The sequence below is a fragment of the Silene latifolia genome, chromosome X, assembly GCF_048544455.1.
Source record: "Silene latifolia isolate original U9 population chromosome X, ASM4854445v1, whole genome shotgun sequence".
In the NCBI taxonomy this organism is placed as follows: Eukaryota; Viridiplantae; Streptophyta; class Magnoliopsida; order Caryophyllales; family Caryophyllaceae; genus Silene; species Silene latifolia.
Genome location: NC_133537.1, coordinates 127,450,981 through 127,475,964, shown reverse-complemented (window position 1 = coordinate 127,475,964; position 24,984 = coordinate 127,450,981). Strand labels below are relative to the sequence as shown.

The following is a 24,984-nucleotide window of genomic DNA, read 5'->3' as shown; positions in this document are numbered from 1 at the left end:
CGTCCAGACAGTTCAGGTTTTCTAAGGACGGACTTGATAGGTAGGTTGGTCCTAACTATTATTGGGTGGCTTTCAAAATAAAGTCTCAATTTAGTGCAACTCATAATTAAAGCCAAAACATAGTTTTCAAGTAAATCATACCTCATTTCTGTATCTAGTAGACTTTTACTTACGTAGTAAATAGGGTGTTGTTGTCCGTCCATTTCTTTGACCAGGACTGCACTGACCGCAGTCTCCGTGACTGATAGATATATCGTGAGGGGTTCATCTTTGACTGGCTTGGCCAGCAAAGGAGGTGAGGATAGATATGCTTTCAGGTCTTCAAAGGCTGACCGGTGGTCAGGAGTCCACTGGAAGTCTTTGTTTTTCCTGAGCAGGTTATAAAATGACTTGCATCTCTCTGATGATCTGGAAATGAATCTATCCAGGGCGGCTACTCTCCCTGTCAATTTTTGTATATCCTTGACATTTTTTGGTGGTTCCAGCTCCAGGATAGCTTTGATCTGTTCAGGACTGGCTGCGATCCCTCTTTTTGTCACCATATAGGCCAAGAACTTGCCTGCTGAGACTCTGAAGTGGCACTTGGACGGATTTAACTTCATGTTGAATTTTTCCAGTATTTGGAATGCCACTTCCAGGTCTTTGACATGGTCCTCTGCTTTCTTTGATTTGACTACCATGTCATCAATGTAGACTTCCATGGTGTCTCCAATTTGATCTTTAAACATCATGTTGACTAGCCTTTCGTAGGTTGCCCTTGCATTTTTCAATCCAAAAGGCATGGCAGCATAGCAATATACTCCTCTTTTGGTAATGAAGGTTGTACTCTCTTGGTCTGAAGGATGCATCTTTATTTGATTGAATCCACTTGAAGCATCCATGAATGTTAGCATCTCGTGGCCTGCGGTGGCATCTACCATTGCATCAATGTGTGGTAGGGGGAATGGATCTTTTGGACAAGCTTTGTTCAGGTCGGTGTAGTCCACACAGACTCTCCATTTTCCGTTCTTCTTCTGGACGACTACCACATTGGCTAGCCAGTCAGGGTACATCACTTCCCTGATCATTCCCATGTCTAGTAGCTTGTCGACTTCTTGGTTGATGATCTCATTCCTTTCTGCAGCAAATTTTTTTCTTTTTTGCTGTACAAGCTTAAATAACTTGTCAATATTTAACTTATGAGTTATGATGTCAGCATCTATATCAGTCATGTCAAAATGTGACCAAGCAAAACAAGACATCTTAGTTTTAAGAAAGCTGGCCAGATTAGGCCTGACCGAGTCAGGTGCATCAGATCCCACAAGTACTTTCCTATCAGGTTATTCTTAGTCTAGGATGACCTCTTCTGTCTCCATCTGTGATTGGGCTATATATTCACTCTTGACAAGGGACTTTAATTGCTATGCAAGGGACTTACCTAACTTTGAAGGTTTCAAAGCCTGAGTGTAACAATCCTGAGCTGCCTTATGTTCTCCTCTGATGGTGGTTATCCCCCATTCAGTTGGTATCTTTACACACTGGTAATATGTTGATGGGATGGCTTTGACATTGTGGATCCAAGGTCTACCCAGGATTACGTTGTACGAGGACAGACAATCCAGGACTCCGAATATTTCATAGGATGCTACTCCTTCTTCATAAGTTAACAAGTTGATTTCTCCCAGGGTACTCTTTGTTTCTCCGCTGAACCCCACCACGACACTGAACTTCTTGATGATTTTTTCTTCATCTATTTTCATAGCTTTAAGGACGTCTAGCATCACTGAGTTAATTGACCTGCCTCCGTCTATTAGGATTCTTGACGCCTTTGCTGTACCAATTTGCATGGTAATCACAAGACTGTCATGGTGCAGATTTGGTACTCCCTGCAAGTCCGAGTCATCAAAAGTAACAGCGGGTAATGATTTAGATCTGAAAGGAGATTGAAGTTTTGACTCCCTGGAAACTCTCTTGGCGGCTGAACTGGTCAAGCCACAGATTTCTGAGCCTCCGTTTATGAATTTGACTTCGTAGATGGGGGGAGGAGGAGGAGGATCCCTGCTGTTCCCTAGATCTCTTTTGCCTGATCCTTCATCTTTGCCTCTGGGTTGCTGGATCAGATCTTTCAAGTAGCCTTTCTTTAGGAGGTACGCCACTTATTTCCTGAGCTAAATGCATTATTCTGTGGTGTGTCCAATGTCCTGGTGGAAGTCACACCATCTTGAAGGGTCCTTCCTGGGGTTGTCTGATTTCTTGGGCCATCTGACTGTGTCTCCCAAATTCTCCAGGCGTTTGATTAACCCTGCAGTATTTATAGAGAAGTTATATTTAGGAATAGTTAGTAGGCAAGAAAGGTTACCTTTGCATTCTTGTGCCATATTAACTTCAGACCGGTTAGGCCTAGAATAAGGTGCTGATCTGGAGTTGTTTCCTTTGTGGTAGGAACTTTTTCTGTTGGTGTAGCCATAGTTTTGCGTTTCTCCGGATGAGTTTGTCCTGAAGTTGAGATCTTCTTCTAGTATGACATACTCTAAGACAATAGACTTGACGGTAGCAAAGGTTGTGCAGGCCTTCTTGGTGAGATCTGCATAGATGTCACTATCAAGCAAGACTCCCTGCCTGAACGCTTCCACTGCCGTTTCCTCGTCACATCTGGGGATGGCCACCTTTTCTTTGACAAATCTGGCCAGGAATTCTTTGATGGTCTCGTCCGAAAGCTGCTTCACTCTAAACAGGTTGCTGGGTCTTTTTGCCATTTGCCTGCTGCTTGCAAACTGTTGGTTGAAGGCATTGACTAGATCCGCGAAGTTCCTGATGCTTCCATTTGGGAGATTGATGAACCACTGCAATGCTGCTCCGGTCAGGGTAGTGCCAAAGCCTTTGCACATGCAAACCTGCCTAAGTTCACTGGGTACTGAGGCTGCTAGCATCTTCTGCTTGAATATGGCAACATGGTTTTGTGGATCTGAGGTCCCATCATAAGTTTTCATAGATGGAACGGTGAATTTCTTGGGGAGATCAATCTTTGAAATCTCATCTGCAAAAGGTGAGTTAGCAAAGCTATCAGCTTCCACTTTCGCTACAGGATCTGGCACTCCGGGTATATTTTCTATCTTGCTGTGGAGTTTCTGGATTTCCTGAAGCATGGCCATCATTATTGCTGCCTCAGTTTTGTCCGATCCACTATCAAGGGTGGTGTGCGAATCAAAGGAGACATCTTTCTCTGGGGTCCCAAAACTGGAGAAAACTATTTGCTTGATGATGGATGAAAATGGAGTTCCTGGCTCAAATCTGGTTCAAGAGCCTGAAGCTTGATTTTCCAACTTCTTCTTCAGGCTGGATTCCGATTATTTGAGCCTGGTGATCTCAGCCTCTGCCTGGGCTGCCTTTTCTTGTATTGTTTCTAATTCCTTGATTTTAGCCAAGGCAACGGCTAGTTATTGTTCTGAGGTGAGTGCAACCATTTTTTTTCGTGAGAATATTGAATGAAAGATGATAAAAATTTTTTGAGGTTTAATGAACTAGATGCCCCACGGTGGGCGCCAATTATTTTAGCAGGATTTTCCCTGGAAGGATCCGGCTTACTTATTACGTGATCAGAGTATCTAGTTCTATAAATTAGAAATAAAAATATAAATGTGAGATAGATGAGAATGAAGAGATAAATAATGTAGTTTTATTTCTTATCTAGGCTGGGTACAAGTATTGCGTGTAAACTCAAAATGCTAAAGAGAAAGTAGTGAGTAATCTGCAAATAATAATGAATGATTGATGACCCCTTTACAATTGTTTGATGATGCTATTTATACTTCTCAAATGCTAACGTTGGATGCTGCTCAACGTTCTCTTGGCCGTTGGTAACCGCTTACTGAAAAATAGGGCACATTCTCTATTAATCCGCTTGACTTAGTCTTCTTCAACAAACATTGGCTTGTTATGTTTTACACGATCTGATATGTGAGAATAAGATGCTTCTGGAGCTGGACTAGGTCTTCCATGAAAGTAGAATATTAACATTTCCCTTTACGTAACCGTTATGTTGCTTGATAATTCAATCCGGCCTGCTTAAGAGCTCTGTCAGGCTGTTCTATGCTTTCCTTTCTTGGCAGCAGACTTTTCTTTCCGGGTTTAACAGGTTACCTGCCCTGAAATATGCTTCATTTGTCAAATAGTAGTCATATTTGTCCGGACCTTGGTTACCCCACTCAGCCTAATTATGTCAGGCTAGACTGAGGTCGGTCCAGGCTGAATTGGGCCCAACAATGACGTCTCGTGTAGTATATATATTTTTGTTTTCTAAATTGTAGAACGGGGTTAAATCTACTCCTGCTACACACAACGTTGGTGTTCCTCTTAAACCTAGATATCAGACCGATAATTATATGTAATACCCCTTATATTTTATGGTTATATGACCTTTGTGTGTGTGTCTAAAGTACAAGGTAGTCTATGAAAGGTTAATAGGAAGCTTGCACAAATGTGCCAATTATGGAAATGTGATCACTTGTTTTAGGGGTAATTTGAAACGGGAATATATAGAGTTTTACAGCTTCTATGAGAGTGATTCAAATTGGAGGTGAAATTTTATTGTCTTAGCTTTCCAACGCATGGTCACAAGCTTGATTCCGATAAGTAACGAAGAAATGACAGCTGTTTGAAAATCAATGCGCAAAGCTGAACTCGTTGAGTGATGTTACGCGCTAATTAGTTTCATAATTTCGCACCAAATTATAGTATACCTAATAATATAATATTATACCCCATTATGGTTATGATTATGATTATTATGATTATTAATATTATTTATTTATTTTACCTGCCATAAATATTTTATTATAATTTATTATATCTTACGACTTATAAACTTTCCTAAAATGATACTACCTTACTACTATATATACAATAGCAAACCACAAGTTTTATTCACTTTCACAAAACATAAAATATATATATATATATATATAGAGAACGAGACTAGAGAGATAAGGAGCTTGTTCATCTTTTCTTCATCTGAAGATTAATTGGTCACGCTTTTGTGAGACGGGTTTTGTTGCTTGGATTCGTGTGCTTTGCTATTTGGATTTTGTTTAGCCTCTTTGCTATACAGGTAGGATAGCTAATCAATCACTTTAATGTTTACTTGAATGGTATTATCTAATTTTACTGGTTTAATTATTTGGAATTGTGATGGATGATATATGATTGTTGGTTGGTTGCATTGAGATATATTTTTTAATGATTACCTCAGCTTGTGACTGAGATGATTTGATTATTGACTACCTCATTCGTGGATCGAGATGCTTATATTGATTTGGTTTCCCCAGCCTCATATCTGAGATGGTAAATATATTATTTGCATATCATATCATGAGCACTTGCATTGGTTTCCCCAGGCTGGTTCTGCAGGACTTGTCTCTGGGATGTTATTGAGATTACCCCGGCCAGGGATTGGCGGGATGAACGGGAGTGTCGGAGGATTGATCATGAGCATGCATTGCATTTGCATTTGATATTGTCTTGTATTCATTTATTGTTGTTGTTTAGCTATTCCTACTCAACCTCGTGGTTGACAGTGTATTCGTGAACACCTGTGGTGAACCATAATGGGGAGCAGATTTGACAGGTACTAAAGATTAGCTGACTTGGGAGCTATGGGATGCGTGAGGACTTTGCTAATCTACCTAGAAGTCTAGACCACGTAGATTATGAGATCACTTTATTTATTTTCGCTGCGAGTTGTAAATTATTTTATATTAAGTTTTAGTTGATTAATTTGTAATACATAAGTATTCATTAAAGTTTTAATTTAAAGTACTTTGGTGAGTTGGACTTTGTTATTCACTACCTCGGGAAACCGAGATGGTAACAGTCTTATTTATTTGGGAATGTCTAGCTAAAGGCTCCTGAATAAATGGGGGTGTTACATTATAAGCAAAAATTGAGTACTCCAACGTTCGTAGCTTTGCACCAGCTGGCTGAAAGGAAGCTAGCTGTCGGGGAAGTACTCATGATTGACATCGGAGAGGATGTTATGGGTTTCGGTTTCACTATTTATATGGATGGGGAATCACTGTGTCAGTTTCTCGACCTTGACGAGTTAGATGCTATGCACATTATAATTTGGATGAAGTAAGTTTTTTAATTAAAACTTGGCATTTGGTTTTACGAATAGTGATGTTTATTTAAATCATAAATGAAAATAACATTTTTCATTCCATTTGACGTAATAGGTACCTGTGTACACACATGGCTAAAGGGAACTATGTTTCTCATGACTACGGATTCGTGTCACCTGAATTGTTCTCTCATAAGTCCTTTGGATACACATACAGAGAGTACATCGATAGAATTGCTGAACGGTTGATGACGCCCAAAAGCCTATGGTTTATCCCATACAATGAGAATAGGTATGTATAGTAGTTTATTATAATGAATCACGATTCTATTCATTTATTAACACGCTTACATGCATGTATATGAACTAACAGTTCAATTTTCAATATTTCATAGCAAGCATTGGCTGCTAACGGCAATCAGTGTGAAAAAAGGCATAGTGTACTGAATTGACTCTTGCGGACATCCTCCCACAGAGAAATTTGTAATGATGATGACTGAGTAAGTTTACAACCTTACATTATAATGTCAATTGTTATTGTATGACCTTTGAAGACTAGGATCCTTTTAATGTCCTATCAGTATTACTGAGCCAAATGCTAATTATAATTTTCTGTATATATTTATGAATTAGTGTGTTTCAAACAATTGGAGCATCAACTCCAACTTTTGTCACGATAAAAGTAAGTGTATTCTTAATAATTACTCCTATCATTTAATTTATGTTTATGCCAGAGGTTGATCTATTTAGCTTATTTGTATGTGATTTATATAATAGTCTCCCGTACAACAACTAGGCAGCAACGAATGCGCCTTTTTCTGTTGTCAGTCCCTGTGGGAGATTATCACCCGAAAGTATATCAACATACCCTCACCGGTTAGTGTGTTTTAATAACTATTTCAAACGTAACTTGGGTTTAATTCTGTGTAATATTTCACTTATTCTGTCTATTTTGATTAAGTATATTTTGATTTGTAGTTCCCACGTTCAATCAACAACAAAGACCCAACCTATTCGAAGGAAGACATCGCCGACATGAGAAATAAGTGGGCCACTTATTTTCTTTCATTAGCGGATGGTCAATATTCTGCTCACTATGTATGTGTGTATATAGAGCCATGTGTAATTAGTTTTGGTTACCTTGTTTATAATATTTTGATGCTGGGTTGAATAGATCAATCTGTGTAATATTCTGATATTGCAGGATTGAAATTTCACAATCTTGTGAAAATTTGAAATGCTATTTTGCGATGAGCATTTCAACGGAACCTGCTATCGCAAAAGATAGCATTTCAAAGAATTTTTGGAACTCGCTAAAACAATTTTTTTAAAAAAATATTTATAAATTCGATCACGGTTAAAAATAAAACCGTGGTCAATAAATCTATTGAAAACAGTCGCATTTAAATAGAAACCCGTTGACATATTCATCCATAATATAACGGTTTAATAATCACAAACCGTTGTCGAATTCAAGACATTTAAAACGGTTTAATAAGCATAAACCGTTGTCATATTTACTATTTTACAACGGTTGTGTTTCAGTAAAACTGTTGTCATAGGTTTCCGTAGAGCATTCAGACTAATACTACCACGGTTTCAATATTATAGACAACGGTTTTTGAACCGTTCTTAATATTGTATTACGATTATCTGAACCCGTTATTTACATTTCATAACGGTTCCGCCTTTTTAACAACCGTGGTCACGAAATAACAACGGTCGATGTAATAACGGTTCCGTATTTTGTATTACAACGTATATCACCTTATCTTGTTGGAAAATGTGTCCTCCGACAATAATGCGATCACGACTGTTGATCATGATGATCACATGTTTAAATCTCATTATAAAGAATACAATTGGGAAGTAACATTGTTCTTGTCAATCCGGTCAACATATATCGGTAATGATTGGCTGACTAGAGTTTGACATTACTGTCGTGCGACGGTGGTGATCAGTTGACCCCCTAGGTCATCCCTATAGGGCAACACTCTTAATTGATTATTTAATTAATCGTATAATGTTACGAGTTAATTAAATTACTTGAAAATTGACGGACGATTTTTGAAGTAAAATTTACGTATCAAATTGAAATGTGATTAAATGAGATACTGATGCCGAGTAATTGAATTGTATCATTACTCGGATGAAATTATTGTTTAAAGAAACAATCGAAATTGAATGAATTATTATAAATACAATCTGTTGTGATTTATAAATGGTAAAATATTTTGGCACAAGTAATTGTGAAATTACTAAGTCGATTTTTGTATGTGACGTATTTTTATTAATACGTTGATTTTTAATATGTTAAAAATACATAACAAATTTATATCACATATGACATGTGACATATTGACAATTGACAAAAATAATATGGAATCCATATTATCAAGTGGGCCGAAAATTAGAGGGTTTTTAAGCTAATTATATGTTGATTGTAATTAGTGGAGGGCATGATGATTACCCTAGTCACTAGCCATGCAACCCTATTGTTTATTGTGAAGAACAATTTTTCCATGCATTGGCTCCCCAAAATCCTTCCTCTTACACGGTTTTGAGAAGACAAAAACCCATCATGGTTTTTCTATAATTTTTACCTAATAATATACAAAATGTTGTAAATTATCATTCATTCATTCACTCATCCAAAAATTAGTATTCTAGAGAGAAAAATAAATCTCTTCTTCTTCTCTCTATAAACCGAAAATATTAAGAGTATTATAATATTTTTGGGTCAATTTTACTAGATTAATATTGTACTAGTTCTCATAATATTAATCTTAATTAAGAGAAAGCTTTGGGTATTAATCCTAAGGAGAGATCCTACACTTGGATCTTGTTCTTCCATTTTAGGAAAGCTCAAGAACAAAAGAAAAGGAGATTTCTTTTGTGCCCAATAAAACCGAAATCACCAATGTAAGAACATGATTTCTCCTCTATTTTATCATATTGTTTGCATGCATAAAATCCGTATTTAATTTTATGACAAATTAATTTAGACATATATGAGTATGTTAGTATGTATAAAGATCTACATTTCCTTCAATCGGTATCAAGAGCCACGGTTGTTTGCATGCAAATCGGTTAAAAGTTTTTCCGAGTTATAAGAATAACAAATAAAACTTGTAAAATTTGTGTTATTATGAGATATCACGAAATTAATCCATGCATGTTAATATTTCTGTCCTAAAATGTTTTAGGATATTTTGGTTAATTTTTCGGATTTTATTGTTCATATTATACAATAATGGCATTTAAATATGATTTTATGAGTAAAAATGTCATTTTTGGTCTAAAATTAGCTATACTTCGAATTTTCAGTTGATTTTTGGATATGTTGTCACATATATTATTTTGAGATAACCTGTAAATTTTCATAATTTTTGGACTTGTTATGCTCGAAAAATGAATTTTTCATTATTAAATTCGGATTTAGGTGAAAAATAGGTTAATATGAGTTAAATTTCGAATCTGGTCATAGAAAATTAATATGTTGTCACATGCAATTTTACAAGATGTGTGTAAAATAATTGGCTATAAAGAAGTCTTTTTGCCTGATTTATGGATTTTTGAAGCAAAATAGCATAAATAGTGACATTATTAGTGAAAAATTAATATAACATAATCTATGACTTAGGAAAAACGTCTAATGTTGCATTTTATTATCTTTTTCAGATCTAAAATTGAAAAGTTAATGAAAATAATTTTTCCATGTTTTTATGATTATTTTATTAAAAATCGATAAACCGCAACATTGTTTTTCAGGGAAAATTTCGAAATTTTTAACCTAAGATTTTGAACATTATGAGTGTCATGGTTTTTTTTCCAGAATGTTCATGAGTTTAAATTTCAAATTTCAAATTTATTTGAAATTTTGAGATTTATTTGAAGTTTAATAGCTTACTTTTGTAATTTTTGGTCCATTTATGAACAATTTTATAAAATATGGGTTAATTATGGTCAAATAATTAGTGAAGACTAAATTTTGAGTCCTAAGAGGTTAGGGTAATTAACTTATGCATAAATATGAGTTTATGTATTTTTGTGATTATAAAAATGTTGAAATCACGCAAATCCGTAAAAACCGAGTAATATACGATATTGGCTAATTAAAGGCGATTTAGCATAAAATTGGGCATGTTCATACATATTATAATGCTGCATTTTCCTTTATGATTGTCATAATTTTAATTTATGTAATTTTGAATTATGTAATTTTACTTAGTATGGCCTTAGTTTTTAATTGGTATTTCCCGAAATGTATGGGAATATCGATTCGGTTGTAATTTTTATTGTGATCTCGTATCACCGTTTTGTAATTTAATAGATTTTATTTTAGTTACAAATGTATAATAGGAAATTATGTAATTTATTATGTAATTTTATTCATTCCGGAGTTCCCAAAGACGGATTTCTTCAAGAATGGCGATACATAAAGACGGTGTTACCTCGAGATGCGTGCCACAACCGAAGTTCAAGGGACCAATGGAGTTGGTTTCCGAATATGTAATAGTTAAATAGTTTTTCTATTTTAGGAAAGGTCATACTAGGATTTATTTATTTTTATGCTTGCATTTTATTTTATGTCACATGCATCGCTAAATCGCCATAACTAAAACATGCATCCTTATTTTATCGAGTTTATCGACCGTGTCAATTCGAATTATCGTAGTTCACCGCTTTAGTTCACTTAAAACGTGATAGATAATAAATTGACATGACCTCTCGCTAAAACAATTAATTGAGACATAGCCTTACCAAATAGTAGAAACCATGAAAACCTATTTCGCGAGGGAGTGCGCTCGGCCCCACCGGGGTACAAACCTTGTTACGTAGGGGAAGTGGGTGATGAATGTTAATCCACCGAATTCATGTTGATAAGGGATGTATCGGCCACACCGTGCCCAAGTTAATATGGGTTTGGATCATGGACACATTTATTCGAAATTTGGATTGAACTCAACAAAAGTTTTTGATAAGGGATGTATCGGCCCCACCGTGCCCTTGTCGGATGTGTTTTGGGCTAAAGATAATTGTTAATGTAATATTATCGACCAAGAGTTCTAAAAGTAGAATCGATTAAACGTTAATCCACCAAGTTGTATTGATAAAGGATGAATCGGCCCCACCGTGCCTAAGTCGATATGAATTTGGGTCTTGGAATCATTTATCTAGTTGGGTAGAGGTCACTAGAAAAATGCATAAAACTTGTTTAAATCATACATTTTTACGAGTATTATTATTAAAACGACAATTGTTTTACTCCTTATATTTTGTTTTGTAGACCACTTCTTTTTCATAACAAATGGCAACACCAACACCAACTCCTAATGCCACACCTCTCGCTAGTTCGTCATGGCTCCGATCCTTTATGGATCGATGTAAACTTGAAAAGAATGGGTCAAATTTCTCCGAATGGGATGCCCAACTCAAATTAGCCGCCGAAGGTGACGACAAGCTTCGTTACCTTACCGAGGCCTCTCCACCCGAACCATCCACTAGGTCCACCGCGGCCACTAGGGAAGCATATGAGGCTTACCAAAAGGAGTCCGCCGCAATGAAAAATGTCTTAATATTTGCGATGGAGGCGGACCTCCAAAGGAGAGCCTTTAAAATGGGCAATTCTAATGAGATTTACTCCAAACTTGTGACCATGTTTTCACAAACTCCGCGGATCGTCCAATATGAGGCGGCCGCGGCATTCTTTGATCTCGACTTCAAAGAGGGCCAAAAGGTTAGCCCTCATGTGCTCAAACTCATGGAGCTTGTCGAGACCTTGAAAATTCAAAAGGTTGAAATCCCCAAAGAACTCATCGTAGATAGGATTCTACACTCCTTGTCCAAAGTCAAGGCATATGTGCAATTCCGGGTGAATTTCAACATGCAAGACAAGGATGTGTCTCTTGAGGAGTTGCACAAGTTACTTGTGCAAGCCGAGAGGGACATGGGGTTAAATGTGAACCCTCCCAAGGATGTGCTTAACATAAGCACTAAGAGTAAAGTGAAGTTCAAGAAGAATGGGAGAAAGGGCAAGAAGCTAGCTCCCACATTCACCAAAGCTAAGCCTAATGAAGCTAGCACCTCAAAAGTCAAGAAGGGTCCTCTTGATAAATGCCATTATTGTAATGGCATGGGACATTGGAAAAGAAATTGTTCCAAATACCTTGGTGATATCAAAGCTGGAAAGATCACTCCAGTAGGTAAATGACTAACCTTCTTTTATGTTTCTAAATTCAACTATGGTATTATGATGCAAAGTTGTGATAATGTATCTCCTTTTTATTGTAAATAGGGCCTCCACCAAGCAAAGACAAAGGAAAGGAAAAGCAAGCATAAGAAACCATGGAGAAGCTAAGGATAGCTTTTATGGAGCTTTGCTTTTCATTGTCTTAATTTAAGATTATGTTTTGGATTTTTAGAACTTTAAGTTTCCATGTTTGACATGGAAAGGTATTTTGGATAATGGTTTGTATTTTGGATGATGGTGACTTGGTTTGCAACCCAAGTCACCCGTTTTATCATTTATCCTTTATGTTCTAAAATTCATCTTTAAATGCTTGCACTTTGAAACATAAGATTAGTCACTTAAAGTGATCTAATAGACAAATATAATGACGGGTTTCATTACATGTCCACATGCTTAAGGCTTGTGTATGATCATTTATGAAGCGATTTTGAGTCTATGAACTCTCTTAAAGGTATGTCAATCACCAAGTACACATATATAAATCAATAACCATTAGTCTATCTATGAGATAGTTCTCCTTATACTTCAACATCATTAATTTGTGTCTCATATGCTATCTTTGAATGTTTAGTGTATTTATTCTAAAGATAGAGTGGGAGAAAAATGAGGACACAACACACAAGGCAAGATAAAATTGTGTACTTGTGTATATGAAGATCTAAGCAAGAGAGAATGATTTGAATGAAGGTATATTTATTCTTATAACTTATGCCGAATAGATGAGATCTATGGTCTCAAGTTAGTTCTATATGACTAAAGAGACCAAGTGTAATAATCATAAGAGAATATTCTCAAGATAACTACACGAGGAGACCAAAAGAAAGTTTTGGAAGAAAAATGACTAATGTAAAGTCTTAACAAGTTTTTGACTAAGTTTATGAAACATTTGACCAATAGTTTCAACCTTGAGATTTACTTAAGAGCCTAAATGAATCATAGTAACATACTAGTTATGATCGAGTTGCAAAGATTGATATACCGATATCTTCAATGACCAAAGTTTTAACCACGCAAATGTCATTGCTTAACCTCACTATGGAATGGTTAAACCTCCTTCCAAAAGGGTATTTGCGAAGGACGTATTCTAGACATTGTTTATATTTGAATAATGACATTACCTACATATCATTATGACATGAGTGTGTTGGAGATTTAAAATCTCTTTACGTAAGGTTGAGATGAGACCACTTCAAAATAGGTATTTTGAAAGGATATGATGGAACATATATGGTTTTATCCTAATAACTTGGCAATGCAATTTATATTTCAATTCTTAATAAAAGTTTCGATTGAGAAGTCAATTTCGAAATATGTAGAATTGAGTGGGAGTTAGGAAATTCTCATGTGAAGACATGGAATTTAGTGGGAGCTATCATCCTTGAATGTTTAAAACTCATTACTAATTAAGGAATGACGAGCCAATATCTTCTTCACAAAGAAGCATTTGAGTTTTCAATTCTGGATGAACATGGACTATGATGAATCCAATTACATCAAGGGATGTTGGATTAGTATTAAGAGATACACATCGTATCAACATTCACATAGGTTATTCATGTAGATGAAAATGGAATTGCCATTAGCAGTCATGGTCGTTCATTGAACTTATGAACGGTTGATCTCATGATTATTAGTAACTAATGTTTCCGCCATTAGAATAATCATGTACATGTCCAATTATGAATCATATGCATAAGAGCATGATGATGGATGGTAAGCCATAATAAAAACGTCATGAATTCTCAAGAAGAATCCGATGAGCGATTTCAGTGTTTGACGGAATGTTCCATTGTGTGTCAAGAGGTTGCACATATTAAAGAAAATCCGAGCACATATGAGGATTTATGAGAATCCCAATTCTTTCAAGCCCAGAAATAGAAATGAGAAGTTTTGGAAAGATGCTTGGTTGAATAAGAGGTTATTCAAAAATAATCTTTCCTAGTTAAGCTAGGACTTGTGAGAAGTGCTAAGCTAATAATCTTGTCAATTGTTACAAGATTCTACAAAACATATACCTAGTGCATTGTGTGTAGATGGAATACTTGATCAGTACAAGTTATATCATTCATCACAAATTCGTTCGTTATGTGATAGTCGATAAGAAAGTTCTTTCAAGTTAAAGAACCGAAACCAAGGTCGGGAACCTTGATGTGTACTTGGTAAGATTCATGCTATGAGAGAGAACATGAATGTGAAGGAGATTGCAAGTGTAAGAAGTTTGAACACATGGACACATGGGATGTTAAACTTCTATTGCAATCAATAAGTGTTTACACTTATGATATACATCACAAGGTTGTAATATGATATTGACTACCCGAGTGTGATGTCGACATTTGTCGTTTGAGTTATTATTAACTCACCTTGTACATTGTTATATCCAAACGGGTTGTGGAGACAATTGAACCCCGTTAAAGTGAACATGGATTAACATTGTATTTTCCCATAGTTACTTGTATGAGGTGACGTCTCGAAGTGACTAGAGTGTGATGCGATTGATGGCAAGTTCAAGTGCCATAGAGTCATGTGAGATGACTAGTCGATCACATAGGCGATCATTAGGAACATTTTGTCGGGCCTAATGACCGCTTATAGAGTTCTGGCAAATTTAAATAGCCTGGTCGTGGCGAGAGCTACTATAGTATTCGAATGAGTCGATTCTTTTGACTAAAGACTATTCACCTAAGATGGCACAGTTTCAGATTAACTTTGATTTGTGTTACTACGACCTTCGTAAATGGGGTCGAATGGGCATATTTTGGGTTATGATGGCTGTGGCTAGTCGAAAGGAATGAGTGCGATAGGAATTGTCCACCCCTAGTCAGGGTTATAACAATATCTCAGGGCCACTCGAGGAGTAATGAACTGGAAATGCGTGGCCACGCTCGGAAAGTATCTATGATAGATAAGTCCGGTCAATCAGTTATTCTCCAGATCGAGGAAACCACTCTCGATATGATCACTTGCAAGTACGACCTGAAAGACACCTTGCATTGAGTGGGAGATAGTAATAGGACAAGAGAATTGGTAACGCACACTTGTCGAGGACAAGTGGGAGATTGTTGGAATATGTGTCCTCCGGCAATAATGCGATCACGACTGTTGATCATGATGATCACATGTTTAAATCTCATTATAAAGAATACAATTGGGAAGTAATATTGTTATTCACAACCGGTCAACATATATCGGTAATGATTGGGTGACTAGAGTTTGACATTACTGTCGTGCGACGGTGGTGATCAGTTGACCCCCTAGGTCATACCTATAGGGCAACACTCTTAATTGATTATTTAATTAATCGTATAATGTTACGAGTTAATTAAATTACTTGAAAATTGACGGACGATTTTTGGAAGTAAAATTTACGTATCAAATTGAAATGTGATTAAATGAGATACGGTCTGAGTAATTGAATTGTATCATTACTCGGATGAAATTATTGTTTAAAGAAACAATCGAAATTGAATGAATTATTATAAATACAATCTGTTGTGATTTATAAATGGTAAAATATTTTGGCACAAGTAATTGTGAAATTACTAAGTCGATTTTTGTATGTGACGTATTTTTATTAATACGTTGATTTTTAATATGTTAAAAATACATAACAAATTTATGTCACATATGACATGTGACATATTGACAATTGACAAAAATAATATGGAATCCATATTATCAAGTGGGCCGAAAATTAGAGGGTTTTTAAGCTAATTATATGTTGATTGTAATTAGTGGAGGGCATGATGATTACCCTAGTCACTAGCCATGCAACCCTATTGTTTATTGTGAAGAACAATTTTTCCATGCATTGCCTCCCCAAAATCCCTCCTCTTACACGGTTTTGAGAAGACAAAAACCCATCATGGTTTTTCTATAATTTTTACCTAATAATATACAAAATGTTGTAAATTATCATTCATTCATTCACTCATCCAAAAATTAGTATTCTAGAGAGAAAAATAAATCTCTTCTTCTTCTCTCTATAAACCGAAAATATTAAGAGTATTATAATATTTTTGGGTCAATTTTACTAGATTAATATTGTACTAGTTCTCATAATATTAATCTTAATTAAGAGAAAGCTTTGGGTATTAATCCTAAGGAGAGATCCTACACTTGGATCTTGTTCTTCCATCTTAGGAAAGCTCAAGAACAAAAGAAAAGGAGATTTCTTTTGTGCCCAATAAAACCGAAATCACCAATGTAAGAACATGATTTCTCCTCTATTTTATCATATTGTTTGCATGCATAAAATCCGTATTTAATTTTATGACAAATTAATTTAGACATATATGAGTATGTTAGTATGTATAAAGATCTACATTTCCTTCATATCTAACCGTTGTTGCACCGATTATTTGGCGTAGTGTTAGTTAATTTTTTGTAAATTGTCTTTTTAAATGCGTAGTATACTATTTTTACCTGTTTTCGTTATCAGGTACACATTTTAATTAGCTCTTACATCACTAAATTGTATTTTAATGTCATATCATGTAATGATATAATATTATAGTATTTTTTTTAATAGTAAAGTAAAAATAGTTTCAGACAAAAATAACTTTCGTTTTCTAAGGGTTCTAACTTGCAAAAAATGGGATTAGAGAGAGAAAGCTCTGACTTCTCTCTAGATTTATTAGGGTTCTAACTTGCACAATGTCAAGGAAAATCACTAAAAAAAATCCCAGCTAAAAAGTAAAATCAAAACGCGTGCAAAAATCCGTCTTTCTTTTCCTGATTGTTCTGATCTACATCTTGATATGGACATCCCGTCTTCGTCTTAAACGTCTGCGGTTCCTGAATTGGATCTAACTACTATAGTGGATGAAGCAGAGGATTCTGACATTAATTCAGTTGAAGACGCATCAGAGTGGACTGAAGTTACAGGTAAGAAAACCACATCTCCTAAGAAATCTTAAACTCCTGCTGCTTTTAAGTTGTTGCAATTTACTAAAGCTGATGTGGAGTCTGAATTGAATTACTGGGATACTGCTGTTGTTTGTTATGTGTTAGGGAGTAATCCTCCTTGGGAACTATTAGAGGGATTTGTTAGGAAGATATGGGCAGCATACAAAATTGATAAAATATCTTTCCTTCCAAATGGTGTTTTTTTGGTGCATTTCCCGACTAAAGAATGTCAATCCCTCGTTTTACAGCAAGGTTTTCCCATGTTTGACAATAAACCTTTAGTTTTCAAACCCTAGACTGAGGATTGCAGATTGGTTAAGGAACGAGTTCAGTTTGTCCCTATTTGGCTTCGTCTTTATGGGATGCCTCTTAAGTTTTGGAGCAAAACTTGCCTGGAAAAGTTAGCAGGTTTGCTGGGCAAATTTATTAAACGAGATGGGGCCACTGAGGATAGAACTAGGTTGGTATATGCTCGTCTGTTGGTTGAGGTTGAAGTTGGCCAGGAATTTCCTGAAAAGCTTCATTTTCTAGATGAAATGGGCAAAGAGGTTAGCATTCTGGTTGATTACGAATGGAAACCTTCAGTTTATAGCTCTTGTAAAGGAATAGGTCATACTTCAGAGATGTGTAAAAAGAATAAAATTAATGTCCCTTTGGCTAAACCTGTTCCCAAACAACCTCAGCAGGTTTGGACACCTGTTCAGAGAAACAAGGTTCCTTACCCACCAAAGGTGCCTGAGGTGCCTTTTGGAGGCCTTACTTATCATAATTCTTCATTGCTTACTCCTGTACCTGTCATACAACAAATCTCTAGGCAGGAACATGTCACTCCTGTGAATGTTTCCCCTGCTAAATCTTATGCGGAAGTACTCACAGCTAGTCCCACTTCTAGGGCTAATTTGAATGGGAGATCGAAGGAACCACCTGGATTAGTTGTCAATGGATAGAATTGGCTGTTGGAATGTGAGAGGAATAAATGGGATTAACAAGAAATTAGATGTTAAGCAGTTTCTTTTTCAGAATAATATAGGATTATGTGGTTTGGTGGAAACTAAAATAAAAGAACATGATTTTGATTCTGTTTTACAAGTTTTAGGGACTCACTGGAAAGGGATAAATAATTATGATCATCATCATCATAGAGGTAGAATTTGGACTATCTGGGATCCTCAAGTTTTTGGTGTAACCCCTCTTCATATGAATGCTCAAGTTATTACAGTTCAGGTGACTAAACTAGCTACAAGAGATAATTTTTTGCTGTCTATTGTTTATGGCTCTAATGATGATGTGGAGAGACAGGAACTCTGGACTCATCTGAGGACTATGAAAAATCAATATCATGGTCCTTGAGGGGAAATGTGTTAAATTTTAATGAGAGAATTGCCAATGATTTTCTATAGGCTGATATTTCTGACTTTAGAGGTTGTGGTCATTATTGTGGTTTCAATGATATTAAGGGACAGGGTGCTTTTTTCACGTGGAATAACAAGAAAGCTCCTGCTACAAGGGGATTTTCTAGGATTGATAGATTTCTGGTGAATGTTGAGTGGATGGATTTATACCCTAATGCTTATGCATATTTCCTCCCTGAGGGGTTATTTGATCATACTCCTATTGTCTTCTATAGGAGTATAAGTGGGGCGAAAAGAAAGGGTCATTTTAAGTACTATAATATGGAGCATGGACCCTGAGTTCAAGAATATTGTGCATCAGTCTTGGAACTGTCAGATAAATGGGACTCTTATGTTTAAATTGGTGACTAAATTGAAAAATCTCAAGAAGCCTCTGAGAATGCTTAATAGAAATGGCTTTTCTGATATTGGGAAAAGAGTAGTTGTTGCTAAGGCTCTCTTGGAGGAGCTTCAACTGGCTATGCATGTTAATCCCACTGATTTGGGTCTTCTTGTTGCTGAGACTGATGCAGATGAGTCTTATAGGCAACTGTGTAAAATGCATTATAGCTTCTTATCTCAGAAAGCTAAGGCTGACTGGTTGTCTCATGGAGATGAAAATTCCAAGTTTTTTCACTCTCAGATCAGAGCTAGGCAAGTTCATAATAGAGTTATGAGCATTCATGGCTTAGATGGTTGTCTGTACTCCACCTGCCCTGAGATTGAGGAGGCTTTTTTGGACTACTATAAAAGCCTCCTTGGATCTTCCATGCCTACTAAGCATGTCCATGTGCCTACTATTAGGAAAGGGAAGCTGCTTACTAAGGAACATCACTCTCTGTTGCTTGCTGTTGTGACTGACATTGAAATTAAAGAATGCTTATTTGATATTGGGTCCTCTAAATCTCCAGGACCTGATGGATTCTCAAGTCAATTCTTTAAAGACTCTTGGGAGACTGTTTGGGGTGATGTCACTGCTGCAATTAAGGACTTTTTCAGACTGGTCAGCTATTAAAGCAGGTGAATACTACAACTCTTACTCTTATTCCTAAAATTCCCAATCCTACTAGTGTACTGGAATTTCGTCCTATTGCTTGTTGTAACACAATTTATAAGGTGTTGGCTATGGTTTTATGCAATAGAATTGGTAAAGTCCTACCTGACATTGTTAGTGTGAATCAAGGAGGGTTTATTAAAGGTAAAAACATTGTGGAAAATGTTCTTATTTGTCAAGATTTGGTAAGACTCTACAATAGGAAAGCTGCATCACCAAGGTGCTTAATTAAAATAGACCTCAAAAAAGCTTATGATTCTGTGGAATGGGAATTTTTACATCAAATGTTATATGCTCTCAAGTTCCCTAGACACTTCATTGACCTGGTGATGGCATGTGTGACCAGTTCTACTTACTCTCTTTCAGTCAATCGCAATAATTTTGGTTTTTTTAAAGGGAAAAGAGGATTAAGGCAAGGGGATCCACTTTCTCCCCTCCTTTTTACTCTTTGTATGGAATATTTGTCCAGGATTCTTGCCATTGTTGCTCAACACGAGGACTTCAGATTTCATCCTTTGTGTGGCCCTACTAGCTTGAATCACCTCCTCTTTGCAAATGATTTGCTCTTATTCTGTAAAGGGACTGATTCTTCTATTATGTAGATGCTTAGAGCCTTTGCCACCTTTTCAGCTGCATCTGGTTTATGTTTGAACAAGAATAAGTTTGAGATCTACTTCAATGGGGTAAAGACTGATACAGTGGATGCAATTTTACAAGTTTCTGGGTTTCATAGGGGTACTCTCCCTTTTAGGTATTTGGGTATCCCTATCTCTTCAAAAAAATTGACAAAGAATGAGGGGATGAAGATCACTGATAGGATTGTTGCTAGGATTAGGGGCTGGGGAGCAAAGCATCTGTCCTATACTGGTAGACTGGTTTTGGTACAATCTGTCTTGACCTCTCTCCATTCATATTGGGCTACTATCTTTTTGATCCCTAGTGGCATCATGAATAGAATTAATTCTATTTGCAGAAATTTCTTATGGAGTGCTTCAACTGATTATAAGAACCCTCCCAACATCAATTGAGATACCTGTTTCATTCCTAAAGAAGAAGGGGGACTTGGTGTTAAAGATGCAAAAAATTGGAATAAGGCATTGTTGGGCAAATATGTTTGGTGACTTGCTAATAAAAAGGATCATCTTTGGGTACGTTGGGTGAATCATGTTTATATGAAAGGTGCATCCTGGACTGACTAGATAGCTCCTTCTGATTGTAGTTGGTCTTGGAAGAAGATTGTCCTCATTATGTCTATTTTCAAGCAAGCCTATGTTAGCAACAACTGGTTAAATTCCTCTAAAGAGTACTCGGTTAAAGCTGGATATGATTGGCTTAGAGGTCAACAGCCTAAGGTAGATTGGAGTTAAGTCTGCTGGAATCATCTAAACTTGCCAAAGTCTTCATTCATCTGTTGGGAATATATACATAAACGTCTTCCCACAAGAGATAGACTGATCAGGATGGGTCTTTCTATTGATCCAGTTTGTCCTACTTGTTGCCCAGCATCTGAGACTCATTCTCATCTGGTTTATGAGTGTGTCTATGCAATAGAATGCTTCAAACTTCTTCAATGCAGGCTGCACATTTGTTTCAGAGTGCAGGATCTTGTTCACTGGTTTTCTACTGTAAGAAGACTCACTAAACTGCAGAAGAGGTTTATTGGCGCGTGTCATGTGGCTCTTATTTATTGGTTATGGAGAGTTAGAAAAGAAGCTAGGATGAATGCAGTAGTGAGGAGGCCTGAAGTACTTGTACGCCAAGTTCTTCATGATATCAAAGCTAGAGTTTTGGCTCTTAACAATGCTCCTCTCCTCCCTAGAGATCAAGCATGGTTCCAAAACTTGTAATTTTTGTAGCTTAGTTCTTTTTGGCTGATCCATTTTTTTTATGTACATTCTATATGGAGTGATGTAATTCTTTATGATGATGATATTTATATACTTACCTTTCCAAAAAAAAAATCTTTCTTTTTCTACCTTTTACTAAGATTATATTTAGTACTCCGTACATTATAACATTAAACTGCAAGTATAGTTAATTTATGCAATTAATTTAATAAGAAAGGTCCTTTATAAAACAAATCTAAAAAATATCATTTTGTAGCACGAGAATTATACTAGTATCTATATAAAAGATGAAATAGAATGTGGGGGACAGGGTAGGGTACCTACTGGATGATTTTCCCTTTTTCAATATTATGATCTAAAAACCTGATTTTGGTTTAGAGTAAAGACATTTTAGGTTTGGATACGACTAAACCACTTGAAATTACAATTTTCTTAAAAATGATAAGATGTTTAAAATGCTCTTCTATAGTTTTAGAAAATACTAAAACATCATCAATATAACAATAATAAAATTGCTGTAGTCATTAAAAATATCATTCATAATTTTCTGAAATTCAGAAGGGGCATTTTTCACTCCAAATGGTATAACATGCCATTCATATTGTCCAAATGGAACATTAAATGCAGTTTTGTATCTATCTGCTGGGTTAATTTGAATCTGCCAATAACCAAATTTTAAATCAAATTTAGAAATTATGATCGCATGATATAAACGATCAAGTAAATATTTTTTGTTAGGTATAGGATACCTAATCCATTTCAAAACGTTGTTTAAAGGTTTATAATTAATAACCAATCTAGGAACTCCTCGTTCCTTCTCAGCATTTTTATTAACATAAAAAACTGTACAAGATCATGGTGATTTGGATGGTCCTATAAGTTTTTTCTCTATAAGAGAATTTATTTCTTTTTTACAAAAAGTCAAATATTCAGAATTCATTTGACAAGGTCTTGCCTTGGTAGGAACATTTTCTTCTTTAAAATATTCTTCATAAAGAAGGTCAACAATATGTTTTTTTCGACTCCGAAAGGTATTTGGGTGGTCATTGCAAATAGGACTGATGCTTCAGACATTGGTTATGGAGAAATTCTTAAACAGATTAATCTTATGGATAAAAAGGAATATTTAGCCAGATTCTATTATGGAAAATGGGATTTAGCACAATCTAATTATGCTACTGTTGCAAAAGAGGTTCTTGCAATAGTTAGATGCGTTTTAAAATTTCAAAATGATTTATATAACCAAAAATTTACAATTAGAACAGATTGCAGTTCTGCAAAATTCATGTTTCAAAAAGATTTTAGACAATGATGTTTCGAAACAAATGTTTGCTAGCTGGCAAGCCCATTTGGCCCCTTTTAATTTTGAAATCTTTTATAAAAAAGGTATTGAAAATCATCTCCTGGACTTTTTAAAAAGGGAGTATTTATATGTTTAAATGATTGTATTTCGGGAATGCAGCGTGACGGGCGAGGTTCTTATCCCTTTTATAGGGAGAGAAGCAGTAATTTCCAATTTAAAACAGAAAATAAATCTGAAGTTGGACCAAGTACTATCATGGTTCAACATGGTAACAAAAGGCTTATAGCAAATCTTCTAGTAATGATATTACAGTAAGAGATGAACGTGAAGAATTTAGATCAATATTCAATATACTATGGAATCTTACAAAAATAGATTCTTTATGAGAATATACTCTCGTCAAATGGTTGTAACATCAATCATTTTACTGGTAACCGTACAGAAATTTATAATTTCTCAAAGATTTATATCAAAAAGATTATACCTATTGAAGAATAGGGTGTTACCCCTCTTAAAACAAAAACTTTGATAATCAAAGGAAATCGTATTGAATACAATTACTAGGATTATATCCAAGGTTTTGATAAAGCTTTTATCTATGAGAATGATAAAAGAAGCCATATGTGGCGGATGAAAATTGGTCAAGAGGTTTATAACCAAACTTCGCCAACATGTCTTATAGAATGGTGGCAGTTTTATGGTACAACTGAGGACATATTACCTCCATTATTCAAAGATCTTTTTTATGAATGGAAAGAAGTTATACCTAAAGCTCCAGAAGATGATATCCCTGGTATTATTGATAGGATTGTCGCAACCTAATCAAAGATAAATACCCTAGACACAAATGAATGTAGTAATAGGGGTCGAACACAAGGAGACGAGAGTTGCTATATAAGTTGTTATGGGGTTAATTCTATCAAGGTCGGTTAACGATTGGTTTGGTTGGGTTTATGAAACAATAATAATAAAGGAAGAGTCTAGGGAGGTCGGGTCACACATGCAAATTATGTAAATGCTCAAGTTAAACATAGGAGTTGATAAAATTGTTAATTGTTTAGGCTTAAAGACAACCACCTCTCGGCCTTATTGTCAACCATAGGTCGGGTCCTAGAGAACTCGCTCTCATTATGTCTAGGTCGTCCTACTAACACATGTTTAGTCTAATTCAATTTCGTGCCTCTCGACTTATAAAAGTGAATTAACAAATTTAATCTAAGATAGTGATCATTTATCAAAGCTAACAATACAATGCAAACATGTGAAAGAAACAATGAAACGATATTATAGCATCCTAGTTCAACAATTGCAAGAACTACTTATGCATGGTTTCCCTTATTCCCTAGACAAATTAACTACTCTTGCATAATATAAATTAAACTAATGACAAATAATAAAGTGATCATAATTAGTAAATGGAAATGACAAGGGCAGAACAAAGTAGTACTAGAAATGAGATACCTTTGTAATGGAAATAGAACTTGAATATAGAAAAGCAAATACTTGAAATGGACATTGCAAATGAACTTGAAATGTTTAAAGGAAATTACAATAAAGAAATGCCTAAGGGAAATCTAATCTAATCTAAGCTAAACTAAGAACTAAAATAAGAGTATAAAAGTAGTGTAGAAGGTGTGTAAGAAGTGTATTCGAGGTCCCGGATCAGGACCAAGGGAGTAACGGAAATAAGGTGAAACAAGGGAACCCCGATCGGGGCCACTCCACCCCGATCGGTGTCGTGGCTTTTTATTCGTTTGTCTTAATTCCGTCTTAACTTCATGCTTAATGACAATGTGGAACCCAATGCAAGCGTGTTTAAGAGCCCGTCTAAGGCATCTTAGGCATCCTTTCGCATCCAATGCATGCTTATGGCTTGGACTTTTACTTGGATTTCATTTCTTTACATATCCACCAAATAAGATTGGTTTCCTCTTGCTCAGGTTTTCCAATTTCTTCTCAAAATGCCCATATGCTTCCCGAAACTCCTTTGCATGATCAAGACTTGCTCTCATTAGCCTCGTGAACTTAGGTAAATGCTAATTTGACGGAAAAAAGCTACCGAGTGCTTCATTTCCTACAAAATGCAATGAATACGAGCAAAATCACCTAGAACACAGATTTAGCTCATAAATAC

The 24,984-nt window shown here is 35.8% G+C and overlaps 2 protein-coding genes across 2 annotated transcripts; one reads left to right on the top strand and one right to left on the bottom strand.

Annotated features, from left to right (window-relative positions):
* Positions 1-2,156: 2,156 nt before the first annotated feature.
* LOC141618300 (uncharacterized) lies at positions 2,157-3,131 on the bottom strand. The gene is made up of 3 exons (XM_074435394.1): positions 2,874-3,131; positions 2,339-2,753; positions 2,157-2,281 (listed from the first exon to the last, which is right to left on the bottom strand). The coding sequence occupies exons 1-3, from the start codon at positions 3,129-3,131 to the stop codon at positions 2,157-2,159; spliced, it is 798 nt and encodes a 265-aa protein (XP_074291495.1).
* Positions 3,132-3,250: 119 nt separating this feature from the next.
* Positions 3,251-21,067, top strand: LOC141618299 (uncharacterized). The gene is made up of 12 exons (XM_074435393.1): positions 3,251-3,273; positions 3,315-3,429; positions 16,789-16,843; positions 17,169-17,234; positions 17,361-17,461; positions 17,552-18,190; positions 18,276-18,479; positions 18,656-18,871; positions 18,984-19,649; positions 19,763-19,885; positions 20,303-20,451; positions 20,920-21,067. The coding sequence occupies exons 1-12, from the start codon at positions 3,251-3,253 to the stop codon at positions 21,065-21,067; spliced, it is 2,505 nt and encodes an 834-aa protein (XP_074291494.1).
* The last annotated feature ends 3,917 nt before the right edge of the window (positions 21,068-24,984 follow it).

Excerpts from the sequence above, each read along its gene's own strand:
- LOC141618300 (XM_074435394.1), bottom strand. The coding sequence starts at position 3,131 with ATGGCCATGCTTCAGGAAATCCAGAAACTCCACAGCAAGATAGAAAAT. Across the intron at positions 2,754-2,873 it reads TACCCAGTGAACTTAGGCAG|TTTGCAAGCAGCAGGCAAAT; the intron begins GTTTGCATGTGC and ends TTCAACCAACAG. Across the intron at positions 2,282-2,338 it reads TATGGCACAAGAATGCAAAG|GGTTAATCAAACGCCTGGAG; the intron begins GTAACCTTTCTT and ends TAAATACTGCAG.
- LOC141618299 (XM_074435393.1), top strand. The coding sequence starts at position 3,251 with ATGGAGTTCCTGGCTCAAATCTG. Across the intron at positions 18,191-18,275 it reads AGGAACCACCTGGATTAGTT|AATAATATAGGATTATGTGG; the intron begins GTCAATGGATAG and ends TTTCTTTTTCAG. Across the intron at positions 20,452-20,919 it reads AGGGGTACTCTCCCTTTTAG|TTGGTCTTGGAAGAAGATTG; the intron begins GTATTTGGGTAT and ends TTCTGATTGTAG.